Genomic DNA, 17278 nt, shown 5'->3' with positions numbered 1-17278 from the left:
TTTATTTATTTATTTATTCACTCTGTGGTAAGACATGATGAAATTGTTTACATGTTTACATTAAGAACTGAAGATGGGAGCATAGCTTCCGAAACTAGTCATAAAATAAACTCAAGTGGTAAAAAACAAGTGTTATTCTTTTACAATCACATATTTGTATATAAAAGTATAAATATATATATATATATATATATGTATATATATATATATATATATATATATACATATATATATATATATATATATATATATATATATATATATATATATATATATATATATATATATATATATATATATATATATATATATATATAGTATTTACATATGTGTGTGTACATGATCCTCATTTAACAATTACATTTAAGGTAACAATTTTTTTTCTGTCGTCATTTTAATATAATATAATTAACGTAGATCGAATAGTTATTTTTTTACTTCTCTGAGTAAAAATTACCCTGTAAAAAATTGGTTGTCAATCATTGGTAAAATTGGTGAATGCTCCATGGGTGTAAAGTGATCACTAAACCAAGCCTACGGCAGGTCAAATGCCCTGTATGGAAATCGGCTAGACTTTAGCTAGAATTCTTCTATTTTGTAAATATATTTTAATATAGTATATAAATATGTACCTATATATTTTTTAAATTCTAGCGATCACAATTTTGGTTATCTATTTTGGAAGGGGAGAATAAGAATGTACGTGTGTACGTTATGTTAAAAGCGGCTGCGGTCGTATTGGTGTTGGGTAGGACGATGTAGAATGGAGGGGAGACCGATGAAAAAGTAGTGGGAGCCGAGGAGGGAGAACTCGGCGCGGGTGGCGGGTGGCGCCGCTCCGGCAGTCGCATCGCCAGGGGAACTCGAGAACTACGTCCGCGGCGTTCTGCTCGCTGCGGGCTCTACCTCTGCTCACTCAGTCAGCGCGCGCTCAGTCCGCTTCCACGCTCCTCCGCGGCCGGTCGCAGTGCCCAGTGCCCGGTGACGATTCACGTGATCCATCCGACCAGTGTGTGATGAACCGAGTGTCGCTTTGAACAGTTTCCACCATGGATATCCTACCTTGCGGGAACATCTTCATGGAGCTGAAGGTCGTCCACGACACCGGCTTCTTCTCCTCGCAGACTTCCCTCGAGGACCATTGGCAACAGGTAAGTGATGACCACATCTTCACTCGTCGAAGCCTTCTTTTTTACCATTTCAGAGCCGCAAATTGCTACGAGCACTATTAACCCATTAGTTAAGTTTCTTTGCATCAACTTTTCACGCAGCAGGAAACTCGTTCTGCATTTTAAGTTGTGTATTCGCTTTTAAGTCAATAAAAAATTACCGTAGTAAAACTTATTTATAAATTTTAATTGCTCAATGTCGAAGTGAATTTTAGCTACGGTTTATGCAACACCGCTTATCATGACCCTATTTAGGCTTCAACTTATTAAGTTCTATCGCACTTTATTTCATTTGAAGGGATTTTGATGCAAATGCATCTTATTGGGTTTTCGCGATGATCAAGATAATCCCTCGAAAAGTAAATGAAACCAACTTTTAAAATACTTTATCTGCAAAAAGCCGCTTCGAAGGCTAATTGGTAATTTTTTCCGTAACCATTAGAAACAAATTCTAGCTTTATTCCAACGTTCTCCAACGAGAAGCTGCAGAAAGATCAATAAGTATTATTCTAGTCTTTAAGTTTTGGGTAATCGGAGGTACCGTGGATTTATATTTTACCTAGTATTATTTCATTCCCCTTCTATGAAAAGCGTTATCTTAGTAAGTTTGTGCGTATCAATATTATCAGGTATCAGGTAATGATGTTTATCACACTGTTAAAATAAATAACTGGAAACTTCGATCAAATTGGTTGCGCAAAAAAAAATTGCAGCATTCAGGTGTTTCAAGAATTGCTTTAATTTTTCGCGTTGCGTACGTACCCTGCGTTATCAAATTATTCTGGTAAAAGCGTATATTTGCGGAGACTATTTTATTTCATGACTTGTGCGATTATCTTACTGTTTTTTTTTGCTTGTTATATTACAATATTTTTAATTTCTATTTAATTTGACTTATGTGCCCAGGTTTTTTCCTTTTTATCCCATCTTAGCTCCAACATGCACTTGATTTCTGCAGTGATATTGATGATAGTGATTGTAGTAAGAAGATTGTAGTGAAGAGAATCGATCGTACATGCTATATTTTTTTCAGAGAAATGCTGTTATTTAAATTAAATTATGGATATTTTTAATAATTTAATACAAATTGGATTCTAGTAAGATTGTTGAATGGTAAAACATTTAAAAAAAAAAACATTATTAAGATTTTAATATACTCGTATATTCTAATTTAAGGCATCAATATGAAATAATTAGACAACAAGAGGGGTAAATATATTTTTTCTCCATGATTTATTGTGGGTGCAATAAATTCCATTACCTAGTACAACAAATAAATACATATGAGATCATTTACTAAACTAAGTAATTACCTATTATTTTTTTTTTTTTGACATTTCATCAAAGATGAAGAAGAATATGGAAGTCTGGGCATTTACGGGGCTTACGACCGTCATAGGCTGGTTTGAGTGATCACTTTACACACGTGTAACATTCACCAATTCTACCCATTATTGACAACCACACTACTCAAATTCTTCGAAGTTCTATATATATGAACCAATTTAGAAACTTTGTTCTTGAATCACTAGAACTTCACTAGAGACATCTATTGGTGAGATGTAAAGAAGCTTTTTTATTAAGCAGAAACTCTTATATTATATTATATTATATTTTGTGAACAAGTATTTGGACACACTCAAAATGTTGTAAGTAATTACCTTCTGCATAATTTGATTTGTTTGTATCTAATACATAACGTTTCCGAAGCAATTTAAACGTTTTTTGCCTTCAGCGACTTGGATATAATTATTAATTAAGGTATCTGCCTACATAAACTTTATTTCTGAGTGCTTAGCGACGAAAACCCGAAATAGTAACTTTTCAGTTCCATAAATTACTTTATGCTATCTTTACATTCTGAAAATAGGTCTACTATATATTTAGAAAACCGATCATTTAAATTACTCTTCTTCTCACCCTTATCTGCACTCAATGGTACATAGGGCACTGCATCGTATTTATGTAGTGTTATCTTGTTACTTCATGAAGGCAAGGTAATCACTCCTGCGCTTCGGAGAACAGTCCAGGGTTATATCAAATAAATATTTGGGTGTGAAATCACTAAAATTTGTTTTCACCCCCCTGGGAATCGAACCCAGTACGGTAGCTAAATATGCTAATCATTACACCACGGAGACGGACGAAATTACAGTATTCCGAAATGACAAACCTCGCACAAGTATTTTTACGTTTGGTTTTCCCCTAAAAACAATTTAAATTTGAAATTTATGTTCCGTTTAAATTAGTTACCGATTGTTGAAACCCAAAATTGACCAGCATTAACGAATTGACGAACTGGAATAAAATACTAACTGCATCTAATACTTTATTTCTATTCCTCTTCTTCAAACCCTCATACCCACCCGATGGTGAATAACACACTGCATCATTTAAACGCAATCACAAGGTTAGTGCTTCCTTGATCGATAACATATGCGGGAAAGGTGATCATCCCTCCGTTTCAGGCACCAGTCCAGGGTGATATTGAATAAATATTAGAGTGAAGAAATCACTTTTATTTATTTGACCCCCCTGGAAATAGAACCCGGGTCCACCATTACGGTAGCCGAGCGTGCTGACTATTACACTACGAAGGCGGACAAATTTATATTAGGTGCAGTTAAATCGTGGTTAGAAAATCTTTTCGTCATCATCATCATCATCAGCCTGTGTCCGTCCACTGTTGAACGTAGGCCTCCCGCATGAGTCTCCATCCTCTTCGATCCTCCGCCTTCCGCATCCAGGTCACTCCCGCTATTCTTCTTATATCGTCAGTCCATCTTGTAGGGGGTCGGCCGATGCTTCGTTTGCCAGTTCTTGGGCGCCATTCCAATACTTTTCTTCCCCATCGACCGTCGTCTCTTCGACAGATATGTCCTGCTCATTGCCACTTGAGTGTGGCTATTCGTTGGGTAGCATCCACTACTTGAGTTCTTCTGCGTATTTCCTCGTTTCGGATTCTATCTTTTAGCGACACTCCGAGCATGGATCTCTCCATAGCACGCTGGGTGACTTTTATTTTATGAGTAAGACTTGCTGTAAGATTCCACGTCTCTGCGCCGTAAGTTAATACAGGGAGGATGCATTGGTTAAACGCCTTAGTTTTTAGACATTGCGGAATTTTCGCTTTAAAAATGTACTTTAGTTTTCCAAATGCTGCCCATCCCAGTGTATGCGCGTATGTAATTTTTCGTAATGAAACATAATTTTTTTACTAAATATATCGACTCGTTTCGGGAAAACATCGTCAACTTCAGTAAGGTAAAGATCATTTAAGCAAATCCAAAGTGCAGGATTTTTTCCATATCATATGTTTATTTGATGTGATCGGATTTAATATCTTTCGTATACAAGCAGAACGCAAGTTACTCGTTTTGAGATAATGTAATTTCAATTATAAGTCAATTCTTTATTTATTTATTAGTTCGCGAATTATACAACTTTATAATATTTTTTTAATTAAACCCTTATCTGCGACCCAATGGTGCAAAGGGCACTGCGTCATATAAACGCAGTGTTATCTTGATCGTTTTACGCCTGTACCATTCCAGGGTAATATGGAATAAATATTACAGTGAAAAATCACTAATATTTATTTTACTCCCTTGGGAATTGAACCCGGGATCTCCAGAACGGTAGCCGAGCGTGCTGACCATTGCACTACGGAGGCGGACCAAAAAATAGTTACATTAACAATAATAAAGCCAATTATGGAATTCCACATTTATGTTATAATTAGTTGAACATTAAGAGATAAAAAAAAATAATCAGTGAATGTTACACGCACGTAAAGTGATCACTTAAACCAGCCTTTGACGGCCGTAAGCCCCGTAAATGCCCAGACTTCCATATACTACTTCATCTACATATATTGAGATGTAAAACAGAATATAATTAAAATGTAACTTTGTTTTGAAATCACTATAAATTTATAAAATTATAATTTTATATTAATTTTAAAACAAAGTTACATTTTAATTATGAAATTGAAAATCACAAGGTTAGTGCTTCAAATATAAATTATATAAAAAAGGAGTACTTAGTGTGTTAATAATTTTTTTTTTTTTTTAAATTCGTTCTACCTCAAAGGCACTGTGCTTTTCTTAAATGGTGGCAATATGGACTATCCTATGCCAAGGGTTGCTATGAACGCGAGTAACTAAATTCAAGGACAACCCAGTGAGGCGAGACCCTCTGCTGATTGGTCAAGTTTATAAAAGAAAAATAATTATCGTTAATATAATATAATATGAATCAAAGAAACGCTTTTCCTGCTGATGATCTGAATACTTTGCCATTATTTATCAAGAAGTGCCATTTTAAAAATGTCATCACATTATTCTTTCATCTCTGGATAGCCTTACCTAAACGACAGAATTTAATTGATAACACGACACTATCCAATTCAAAGAGTATACTTCACCGGCTGTCAAATTGCTATGCGTGTTCCTAGATTCAGATCTCTCCCTTGAGAATCAAATCAGCCAAACAAGGACATGTTTTTATCAGCTAAGGCAAATTAAACGAATTCGCAAGAATCTGCCAGTTGATGCTGGCCGTCGATTGATAAATGCGTTTGTAGTATCAAGAGTAGATTATTGTAACGGTATATACACGGGTCTACCAAACAATATTATGACGGAAATCAGTGTTAAACGCAGCAGCGAGACTGATTTTTTGAATTTCTAAATTCAATCACATAACCCAACTACCTCACCAACTGCACTGGTTACGCTTTCCCGAAAGGGTTTAGTATATCTACTTATGTATAAATCAATACTTAATAAGGCTCCAGAGTATCTAAAGGATCTGTGTATTCACTTAACACACGTGTAACATTCACTAATTACCTATGATTGACTACCACACTACTCAAATTCTTGGAACTTCTATAGTTATGATCCAATTTTGACTAGTGAAATCTATTGGTGAGACAAAGAACCTTATTTATTGAGTAGGAACTCTTATATTTGTAAGTAAGGTCCGAATCCTGGATTAAAATCACATACACGAGAAACGCCAGAAAATTTTAGCTTATTTCGATACACTCAAAATGTTGTTAATGAATGTAAAAAATTCATTCGACATTAGGTAATGTTTATATTTCCTTATCACGTTTTAAATCTGAGAGAACACTGTTTTTAACGAATTGTGTTAAACATTGGGCATATATCTTATCGCATAATTTAATCCCCTTTTTCGGTGTTTACACAAATCGTTTACTTTGTATTGTCGGTTCATCTTTTTTTAATAATTATTTTATATAGTCTGTTTGGCTATCATGTAATTCTTCAATTGTGCAAGGCTAAAATTCCTTTTTTTACTTTAATGCGTCATTTTATATGTTGCGCTCACACTACCATCAAATGTAAAATATTTTTTTCAATAATGCATTAATTCGCAAGAGAGTAGGGTTAGGTTAGGTAAGGTTAAATTAGGTTAGGTTAGGTTAGGTTGTCTTTATATCACTTTCAAAGATACAAAGTTAAATAATTTAAAATGGAAAAACAATACATGTTTAATCAAAAGAGTAAAATGTGATTTCTATTGTCTTACGGTATAAATGTTTACGGGCGGTAGAAAACTTCAATAAATTAATCAAATTTTAATTAGTCACATATATTATACATATGTCCAAACGTATATCATTTATTTTGGCATTCTTGATATTTACAGCCAAATGTTTTATTATCGATAATTTTTTTTAAAACAAAGAATAATCATGGTACAATGCATTGTTCATGTAAATTTATAATTATTAATAAAATAATTCACTAAAAAATAAAATAATAATTTTGTTCTTCTTCTGACACTTGTCTGTTGCCAATGGTAGATAGGGTACTGCACAGCATCGATGCAGTGTTTTCTTGATTGTTAACTGCATAAATACAAGGTGATCAGTCCTGCTCTTTAGATATCAGTCCAGGGTGATAATAAATAAATATTAGGGTGAAATGACCTTCGTATTAATTTTGCCCCCCTCGCTTACCGTGGGAATCGAGTCCGGGACCTCCAACATTGTGGCCAAATGCACTCACCACTACAATTTGGAGGCGGACATTTTAATATTATTATAGTTATTTAAAATAATTTAAAAAACGCGCTTAGAGTGTCAGAAATGGAGCATATCTGGCAAGAGTCTGCAAGACGGAATAAGGAACGCCAGGATAAGGTAAATATGCGAGATCGAAGATGTCGTTAGGTGGGGAAGGCGACGAAGGAGACAATGGTATGCGCATGTGAGGAGAATGGAACCATCCAGACTCCCTCACTGAACGGTCCACCCCAAGGTAGACGACTCCCGGGCAGACCAGAGAGATGGATCGACATCGCAGGAGGCTAATCCCTCTTAAAAACAGGTCACAATACCTACGCCACGCAGAAGAAAAAGAAGATAATATTACTTTATATTTTTGAGACTTTTTAAGAGGCTAGCACGAGTCCTTTTAGATTACCCTATGTACAAAAAATCATGAATTAGTTATTACTGCGTCACTTTCATTGCAGTCGCGTTTGCTCAGTGATAACATAATAATGATCAAATATGTGCCTACGTATTTCAAGGTATATGCATAAGTGATTCCCTCGATGTTATCATTATCCGCATTTGAGTCGCACCTCCCCATACGGCATTACTCGGTTTAGGAGAACCTACGGCTATGCTTAGTTGATTCAATCTATTTTTCAATTCTTTCACTAAATGTGAATATTCACATTTTTTATTGAATTGATACGAATTGTTTAGTGTATAAAAATAATTTTCAAGTTTTGTTTGTGTCTTTACAATGTCATATCAACAGCAGACCCACACAGTGGGAAATAAACAGGTTTTTGTTTCTGACGCTCGATCTTTTACAACGGTGGAAAAAATATTGAAATCAAATGTGATTTTGGTCATTCTAGAATATAGAAAAACATGGTAGCGCACTGAGTATCGATCATTATTATTGTTATTATATGGTTTATATAGTATAATCGGGTCTTTTTTTTCATGTAACGCGGTGGAACGGCGTTCTGGCATCTTTTTTCACGGCTTTTTTTTTCAATTTTTAAAAATCAGTTAAACGATACAATGTTTGCGCTTACGTAATAACAATCTTTATTTATATAATTCGCCAACGATAAAATATTGTATTGTAATGAATATTTAAATGATATTTGAATTTTTTTTAATAAGCTTGACATGAAGTGAGTTACGGGACCTTTTTTGTTTAAAAAAATCCCTATTTGTACTAATAAAACGACAAAGGCAAAAAAACATATACTTTTACGACACACATAATGCGGTTTTACAACATTTTTTTTCTTCAAAATAACTTCTTTTACATGACTACCATGTCTTGCCAAACTTTGTTGAAGTCGTGATTAAAAATTTCTTAGCAATTAGTAAACTTAGCAATATCTCCTTGGTTTATCGCTCAGATTTCTTGAGTAATGTCGGCTTTTGAAGCTCGTAGCGTTTACGAAAACAATGGCCTTCAAATATCTACATAAGAAAAAAATCAGGGCTGTTTAAATGTTATGACCTTGTTGGCCAATTAAAATCATCTTGTCGGGATACTTGTCCAGGGTACAAACATGATCCATAGGTAGTCTTACAAATTCGCACTTTTCAAAGCCGTTATTTTCGAATAATATGTTTTTGTTTTTAAAACTGAATTATACGCATACTAAAAATAAATGTTTCAACCCTCGGTCGCCTCATTGGTATATCCATAATAATTCTATAGAAACCGTTAACACCCATTGCGTCACCCTGTACCTACAAGAAAATATATTTTCGGCGTCAGTTGACAGTAAAACAACAATACATGTACATATTGGGGATATGGCGGCATTTGAAATGTAAAGTCACATTTAGTCGCGTGTTTGGTAAGTTGAATTAGTATTGTTCCCGTGCTTCACGCCCTAATCATATATAAATAAATATTAGATTAAACGAAATCATTCATTTTCATTTATGTCGATCTTAACCGCCAGAAATTGCACCCGGTATTTCATCCATTACTTTCCGAGGCAAATAATTTATTTATATACAAGTCCACTTGATTACAGATATTTAATTTACACGATTTATACGATATGTATTGACAAATATTAGAGTGAAAATTAATCAACTCTTTGACAGTTTAAAATGGGGATGCACTCCGTTATCTATCGGTTTTTAACTGACAAATATATTTACAACTGGACTCAGGCGTGTCTTATAATTAAAATGTAAAATCACCTAACTATCGAAAACTTGTATACTAGGCATTTTGTCAATATTCCACATTGGTCGGCAAAACCTCGTAAACGTTCGTTGGTTAAATATCGTTTTGTATTAGTAAAACCGTTAAAAATAAATGCATATTCAAATACACTTTGTATACCTGTATGTGCGGAAGATTGGCTCGAGGCGAATGGAAGAATTACCCCAAAGTAAATATAGGTTTTTTTCCCTATTTATTTTTAGGAAATTTATTTAATGACTAATCACTGCAGGGTACCGCATCATGTTTTCATCGATCTTCATTGGGTGGTTAGTTATGTGCAGCAAGGCGATCAGTCCTGCACTTAGATTTTTGAATAAAGAAAGCAGTGGAATGTATTTAAAAGGTGTCATAACAATGCTATGGGAAAGGGAATGAATGTAAAAGTAATAGTTTGGAAAAGGAGAATAGCAGTAATGACTAAGAAACTCGGCGTCGCACACTCGCACAAGTTTGCGAAGGTTAGACGCTGCTAATGTGTACAAGTTTCTCGAGAGGATAGAGTCGATTTACTAATTGAAAGTCCGTGAATAGATTTACTTATGGTACACAAAATTATATTTATATCTAGTATCTGCTGCTGCGTTTCAACGAATTAACAAATCTTTTTGAAATCCCCGTCTTTATACCTTCTTTACTTTTCCGCTGCCTATAGTAGAATCACTTCAGTGCAGCCAGCTAAAGCGGTACTTAAAAAACTCACAGCCATCCTCGTCATAGCGTCATCCACTTTGTGTGTACTACTGGAGTCTGTCGGTAGCGTAATGGACGAGGCATCTCAAATTCCTTATATAACTAGTTGGATATATTACTGATAGGTGCTGGATACGTTTCTTTTCCCTTAGGAATCTTTAAATTATATGAATTAGTTTTCGTGACGGACACTGTCACAAGGTATGGATATAATAATTAGAAAAATTACTATGAAACGTTGGCACGACGGGAGATATAATACATTTTTGACATATTTCAAAGGGCTTTTTTCCAATTTCGGTTCAAATGCAGATAATAAATGCTTACATAATACGCCGACTGGACGATCTGACGAAGTATTACATTTTAACTACGGTATTTTACTTGCGGCCGGTTGCAATATTTGTCATTCCCAAATTTAGTAAAACATAACGTCGGATATCTGTTTATCCACAATCTTTTCGTTATCTGATATCAGTTGTGAGTTCAAGATGTTCCGTGCAGTTGGTTCACGCCGGATCGGCACGTCAACAGCGTGGGTAAACTTGTTTAACCAGTCTTTCGCTATACCCTATGTTCTTCTTTCTCTCTCGTTCTCTCAGTGATCTATCTCATTTCTCAGGTTCCTCGTATGACTTCTCTCTCTGTTTTGCCGCCTTCTTCCGTATTTCGTTCCCTTGTGCTTGTTGGATTCCGATGCAGGTACATCTCGACTAGTGGAGTGCGTGGTGGTACATTTGGCGTGACGTCACTGTTTATGATGATCGTATCCGAAATTAATTACGAGCTTTGTATATTGACATAGACTATACGTCTAGCGCCTCCCCCAGCGTTTATGCACCTGGCGTACGTCCCATCATCAATATAAATATACGGGCACATTTATTATAACATTAATATCTGATAGTATATCAAAACTCAGTCACGAGTTTAATATTCGTATTAAGAAGTTCTACATTCAGCTTAATTTGTATTAATAATAATTTAATAAAACCCTTGTCCTCACTCCGATGGTGCATAGGGCACTGCGTCATATAAACGCAGTGTTATCTTGATCGTTTACACATGAAGGAAAGGTGATCAGCCCTCCGCTTCAGGTACCAGTCCAGGGTAATATTGAATAAATATAACAGTGAAAAATAGCTTATATTTATTTTACCCCCTTGGGAATAGAACCTGGGACCTCCAGAACGGTAGCCGAGCGTGCTGACCATTACACTACGGAGGCGGACATTGTATTACTACATAAAAAACATATGTCACTTTTCGCCGTAAATCTGGTAAACACATTGTCGCAAAATGATACAACGCTTTTTATTTGTCATCGTGAGAATAAAGTTTATCTTAATCTTTATTCTTTAGACATTATTATGTAATTGTCTAGTATGTATTTGATGAGTACTTCAATGCCATTGTTTGCATTTTATTATAATATGATATGTAAAAAAAACATTACATACATTGCGAAATAAAAACGTCAACGATTTGTAAATAAATGCCCTTTTGAGAATAATACTGGGATGTAATGAGGCAATAAGAATTTTTACTGCAACGCCATCAACGAGTGTTGCATTTGTCTATGCTTCATTCAACGAACAAAAAACATTTAAATCTATTTATTCAAAACTATGTATTCAAAACTATTCATTAAAAACTATTTATGATAATTTCATTAATTGATTCGGCAGACACTTTGTGGTAAAATCTATCCATTTTAATTAATGTTTTACTTTGATTAAAGAAAACACTTCGTTTTTTACCACTTGAGTTTTATTATAGACTACATGTTTCAGAAGTTAAACTTCCATCATTCAGGTCTGTATAATAACATTATTATTGAGTTATTATACAGACCTGAATGATGGAAGTTTAACTTCTGAAACATGTAGTCTATAATAAAACTCAAGTGGTAAAAAACGAAGTGTTTTCTTTAATCATTGTAATATGTCTTACCACAAAGTTAATGCCGAAACAATAAATAAAATAATTTTTTACTTAGTAAATAGCACTATTTCTTAAAATCTACTGTGACACGTATTTTGATGCATTCCGCATCATTTTCATACGGTGTTTGAAGCAAATAATTAATTAAAAATATTTACTATTAACTTATATATGTATTTCTACTCGTGTTTAGAAATCCTGTTAATATTTCACTTTGTAACAAAAGGTACTTTTTAAAAAGATGTTAGACCGAACCTAATCCAGTTAAAAGGATAATTTATCTAGTAAATTATCGTTGCAAGCTTATCGTGCTCAAAATTAATGTAAACGCAATCATGTATCGTTAGTGTTAACGATATTTCCAAAGGCATTTAGTGAAAATCTGTTCAAAATACGTCGGTTTGAAGTTGGTCTAGTCATTAGTTTAAATAATTGAGATTTATTTCTTACTTTATTTTGTTGACATCTCAACAAAGATGAAGGAGAATATGGAAGTCAGGGCATTTACGGGGTACGGGGTTTACAACCATCATAGGCTGGGTTAAGTAATCACTTTACACACGCATAACATTTACCAATTCTACCCAAGATTGACAATCACACTACTCAAATTCTTGGGAGCCCCGTAAATGCCCAGACTTCCGTATTCATCTTCGTCTTATTTTACTCCCTGAATGTCACATCTTCCAGCCCTTATCCGCAATAAATGATACACATGGCAATAATATCGCACCGACGCAGTGTTACATTGGTTATTATTTATAACGTGTAGGGATGAAGGCAGTCCCGCGCTTTGGGTATAAGTCCAGGGTGATACTAAAGTGAAAAATCAGCTATATTTACTGAGATTCGAACCCGGGATAGTAGGTAAACCCGCTGACCACTACTTCGCGAAGGCAGAAAATATATGCAGTGCGGTATACCTGAATTTATAATTACATGAAAATATCATTTAGTGCTTTTTCATGGGTGACTTAATATAAAGGCGTCATTTATTCTATTTCCGCAGAAAAGTCATCGTCTATTTTTAACTCGTATTCTTATGTTTACGTTCAAATTCTAAACACGTTTTATTTGTTATTTGACAAGGCGTATTGGTATTTATATATTTGTTTCGATAAAAGCTTCTGATAAAGATCACTCGATAAAAGATACTCTAAATCAGTGTTCCGCAAACGTTTTCTGTTCAAGCTACACCTGCTAAATCAAGAAATTTTAAAGGTACACCAAAGAAAAAAACTAAAGTTTATTTAATATAGATCTTTTATTAAAAGTAATATAATGCGAAAACATATATGTATAACATATTATGTTAAATGCGAAATGTGATTCTGCTAAACTGAGCACAGGCGATCAAAATTTGTAGCAATTGTTGAAAAAGCTGTGTGTTATCTTCACAAAACTAGACTTTTTCCGCCTCACACCAATTAATCTCCAAGGTACACCAGTGTGAATGACATTTTTGGATATACTTATGGATATATATATATATATATATATATATATATATATATATATATATATATATATATATATATATATATATATATATATATATATATATATATATATAAAACTAACTTACTATCACGCCGCTTCCCCGCAGGGGTAGGCAGAGAGAATAGAACGTCACACCACTCTGTCCTTGCAAACATTCTTCGCCTCTTCCACGTTCATGCATCTCCTCATACATACCCGTAGATTGTTTCGACTCCTAACCTGACCACTTTCAAGTATTTGGCATACTTGATCGTGCCAAGTTTTCTCGGTCTTCCTCAGCTCCTTTTTTCAATTACATTCGCCTCATAAATTTGTTTTACTGTTTTTTCCTCACTCATTCGCTTTTTAATAGTACGCTCTTAAAAGGAGACTATTAATTATACAAACATTTCATACACACACACACACACACACATACACATATACATATATATGTATGTATATATATATATATATATATATATATATATATATATATATATATATATATATATATATATATATATACATATATATATACATATATAGATATATATATATATATATATATATATATATATATATATATATATATATATATATATATATATATACATATATATATATATATATATATATATATATATATATATATATAATATATATATATATATATATATATATATATATATATATATATATATATATATATATATATATATATATATATAAATATATATATATATATATATATATATATATATATATATATATATATATATATATATATATATGTATATATATATATATACATACATATATATGTATATGTGTATGTGTGTGTGTGTGTGTGTATGAAATGTATGTATAATTAATAGTCTCCTTTTAAGAGCGTACTATTAAAAAGCGGAGAATTTTCTTCGTTTCACAAACGTTTTCAAGTCCAACATTCGAACAGTGGTTTTCTTATTTATTTCTTATAAACCGTAACCGTTATGTCCGATGTATGGTATGTCTATCTAAACTGGTTGTAAAAGTACACCACTTCTATATTTGTCAACCATATGGGTTCTCGTCGACCATATACATTTATTGTATGGCAACCAATGATAGCGATAATATTTTTCAACATTAACTTATATTTAAACATTATTACTTTTTAACATTGATATTTATACACAGAAATAGATTAGCCAATCAGCTATCGATGATGCACATTTCAATCGCTATGTAAATATTGATTCCGGTATTGAAGTAAATGATAATTTCTTCAAAATTTTCCCAGTTTGCAATCCTGTCTTCTGCGTGATAGTGCTAAAGATTCTAATCATTACTCTACATTTTCCGAGTTTGCAATCCTCTGTCTTCTGCATGATAGTACTAAACATTCTTACCATTACTCTACATTTTCCCAGTTTGCTATCCTCTGTGTTCTGCATAAGAGTGCATAACATTCTAACCATTACTCTACATTTTCCGAGTTTGCAATCCTCTGTCTTCTGCATGATAGTACTAAACATTCTTACCATTACTCTACATTTTCCCAGTTTGCTATCCTCTGTGTTCTGCATAAGAGTGCATAACATTATAACCATTACTCTACTTTTTCCCAGTTTGCAATCCTCTGTCTTCTGCATGATAGTGATGAACATTCTAACCATTACTCTACATTTTCCCAGTTTGCTATCCTCTGTGTTCTGCATAAGAGTGCATAACATTATAACCATTACTCTACTTTTTCCCAGTTTGCAATCCTCTGTCTTCTGCATGATAGTGATGAACATTCTAACCATTACTCTACATTTTCCCAGTTTTCGATCTTCTGTCTTCTGCATGATAGTGCTAAACATTCTCATTTTTTACAAAAATGTTAATAATATTAGTATAAAACCACTCAACAAGATTTTCATGTCTACCTCTTTCGAGACGTACTCGAGAGTTAGTTTTGAGTTTGCAATCCTCTGTCTTCTGCGTGATAGTGCTAAACATTCTAAGCATTACTCTGCAAAGTCTATTTGATACAAGTAATTATATTATATCGCTCACTCCTTTCAAGAACGTCATAAATCAAAATACTTAATTTCTCAGGAGAACGATTTTAAAGTTTAAAAATATAACACAATGTATTAAAAATAAATATCAAGCCACTTATTGAACTTTTTACTGTGCAACATATCTTTTTAGGTAAAACCTGAAGGTTTTTTCTACATTTGAAAAATATTTAATTTGTTTATAAAAATAATTAAACAATACATTTTCTTCAAAATGCGAAAACAACATTTTCTGCCCTGTAGCGGGTAAATATTAAGTTAAAAATATGCCTCTTTTGGCTGGGATATAGTACATTTTCTGGGCATTCTGAAAACATGCACAACTGAAAATTGACGATTTTTGATTTATGACGTTCTTGAAAGGAGTGAGCGATATATCTACTTGATTGTAAAAAAACATCTCTTTCCAATCAGAAATCGACCACCGTGGGGTAGATTGATAAAAACAAAATATGAAAACCTTTTTAAAGAATATTGGAAAACACATTTTATTTCCGAGACAGTCCTTATAACTGGCGGGTATTAGACCTTCAGTCATGACAAGCGTAAAAAAATATAATTCTTAAGGGTATTATAGATTTCTCAGAAGTATCTACAAACCGTTGATAAGGAATTATTCTTCTATACCGAAAATCGAGCAATATAGCGATATATATTTAAGTGTAACCTATTTTTTTGTTAAAATTATTCTTATTTAATATTGTAGCAAACAATTAAAAACGCGAGATTTTTAAATATGTTCATATACTTTATTTATTTACAACATTTTGAGTGTGTCCAAATACTTGTTCACAAAATCTGGATTATCTCCAATTACAGGAGTTATTTTCATATTATTTTTTGACATCTCATCGAAGATGAAGAAGAATATGGAAGTCTGGGCATTTACGGGGCTGACGACCGTCATAGGCTGGTTTAAGCGACACTAACCACGGGATCACAACCCGACACGTTCGGATCAGGATATTAATTAATCCCTCGCAGGAATATTGAAAACACGTGGAAAATGTGAAATTGCCCTTTCAATTGACACATATAAAACCAATATTCAGTGGCAGTGAAAGTGATTATTATAAATACATTATAATTTCGTTTACGCCAAAGTGTGTATTACAAAATACAGAATTCGTTATATTGTGGATGTTTTACCACTAAGCCGGGATTGTATACAAGTGTTCTTTGTGTTGTTTTGTGAAAAAGCAAAACATATCATGTTTTTACTAACAATGATTAAGTTAATGCCGAAACAATAAATAAAATATGTTTTTACTTATTAATTTTTTTACAAAAATGTTAAAAAAACCCGAGAGTTAGTTTTGAGTGTGTATTATATTATTTTTTTTACAAAAATGTTAACCACTCACCAAGATTTTTATGTCTACCGGTTTCGAGACGTACTCGAGAGTTAGTTTTGAGTGTGTATATGGTGCTATGGTGGTGAAAGGTGGTATTGTTTGCATGCTGTGGTAGTGATTGTCCTGACGAAGAGACGGGTACGTTTCGAAACTGGTAGACATAAAAATCTCGGTGAATTGTTATATACTATCATCATTAACATTTTTGTAAAAAAAAATAAGTAAAAATGACTTACCATAAAGTAAATGCTTTAAATATAAAATTATAAAAATATTGAGAATAATAAGATGTTTTCTACAATCGTACAATAATGATGTGGTGGACTTATCGT

General features: G+C 33.2%; 1 protein-coding gene across 1 annotated transcript in view; it reads left to right on the top strand.

Annotated features, from left to right (window-relative positions):
* Window positions 1-843: 843 nt before the first annotated feature.
* Window positions 844-17278, top strand: part of LOC148312933 (Krueppel-like factor 6) — a 182427-nt gene continuing 165992 nt past the window's right edge. The window contains exon 1 of the mRNA XM_088271756.1: window positions 844-1151. Coding sequence (XP_088127882.1) covers window positions 1050-1151 — 102 coding nt within the window. The 5' untranslated portion in view covers window positions 844-1049. The remainder of the gene's footprint in view (window positions 1152-17278) is intronic.

Source organism: Brachycentrus maculatus, unplaced genomic scaffold (assembly GCF_059751285.1).
Source record: "Brachycentrus maculatus isolate JH-2025_06_01 unplaced genomic scaffold, ASM5975128v1 h1tg000029l, whole genome shotgun sequence".
Lineage (NCBI taxonomy): Eukaryota > Metazoa > Arthropoda > Insecta > Trichoptera > Brachycentridae > Brachycentrus > Brachycentrus maculatus.
This window is presented reverse-complemented; position numbering and strand designations above follow the sequence as displayed.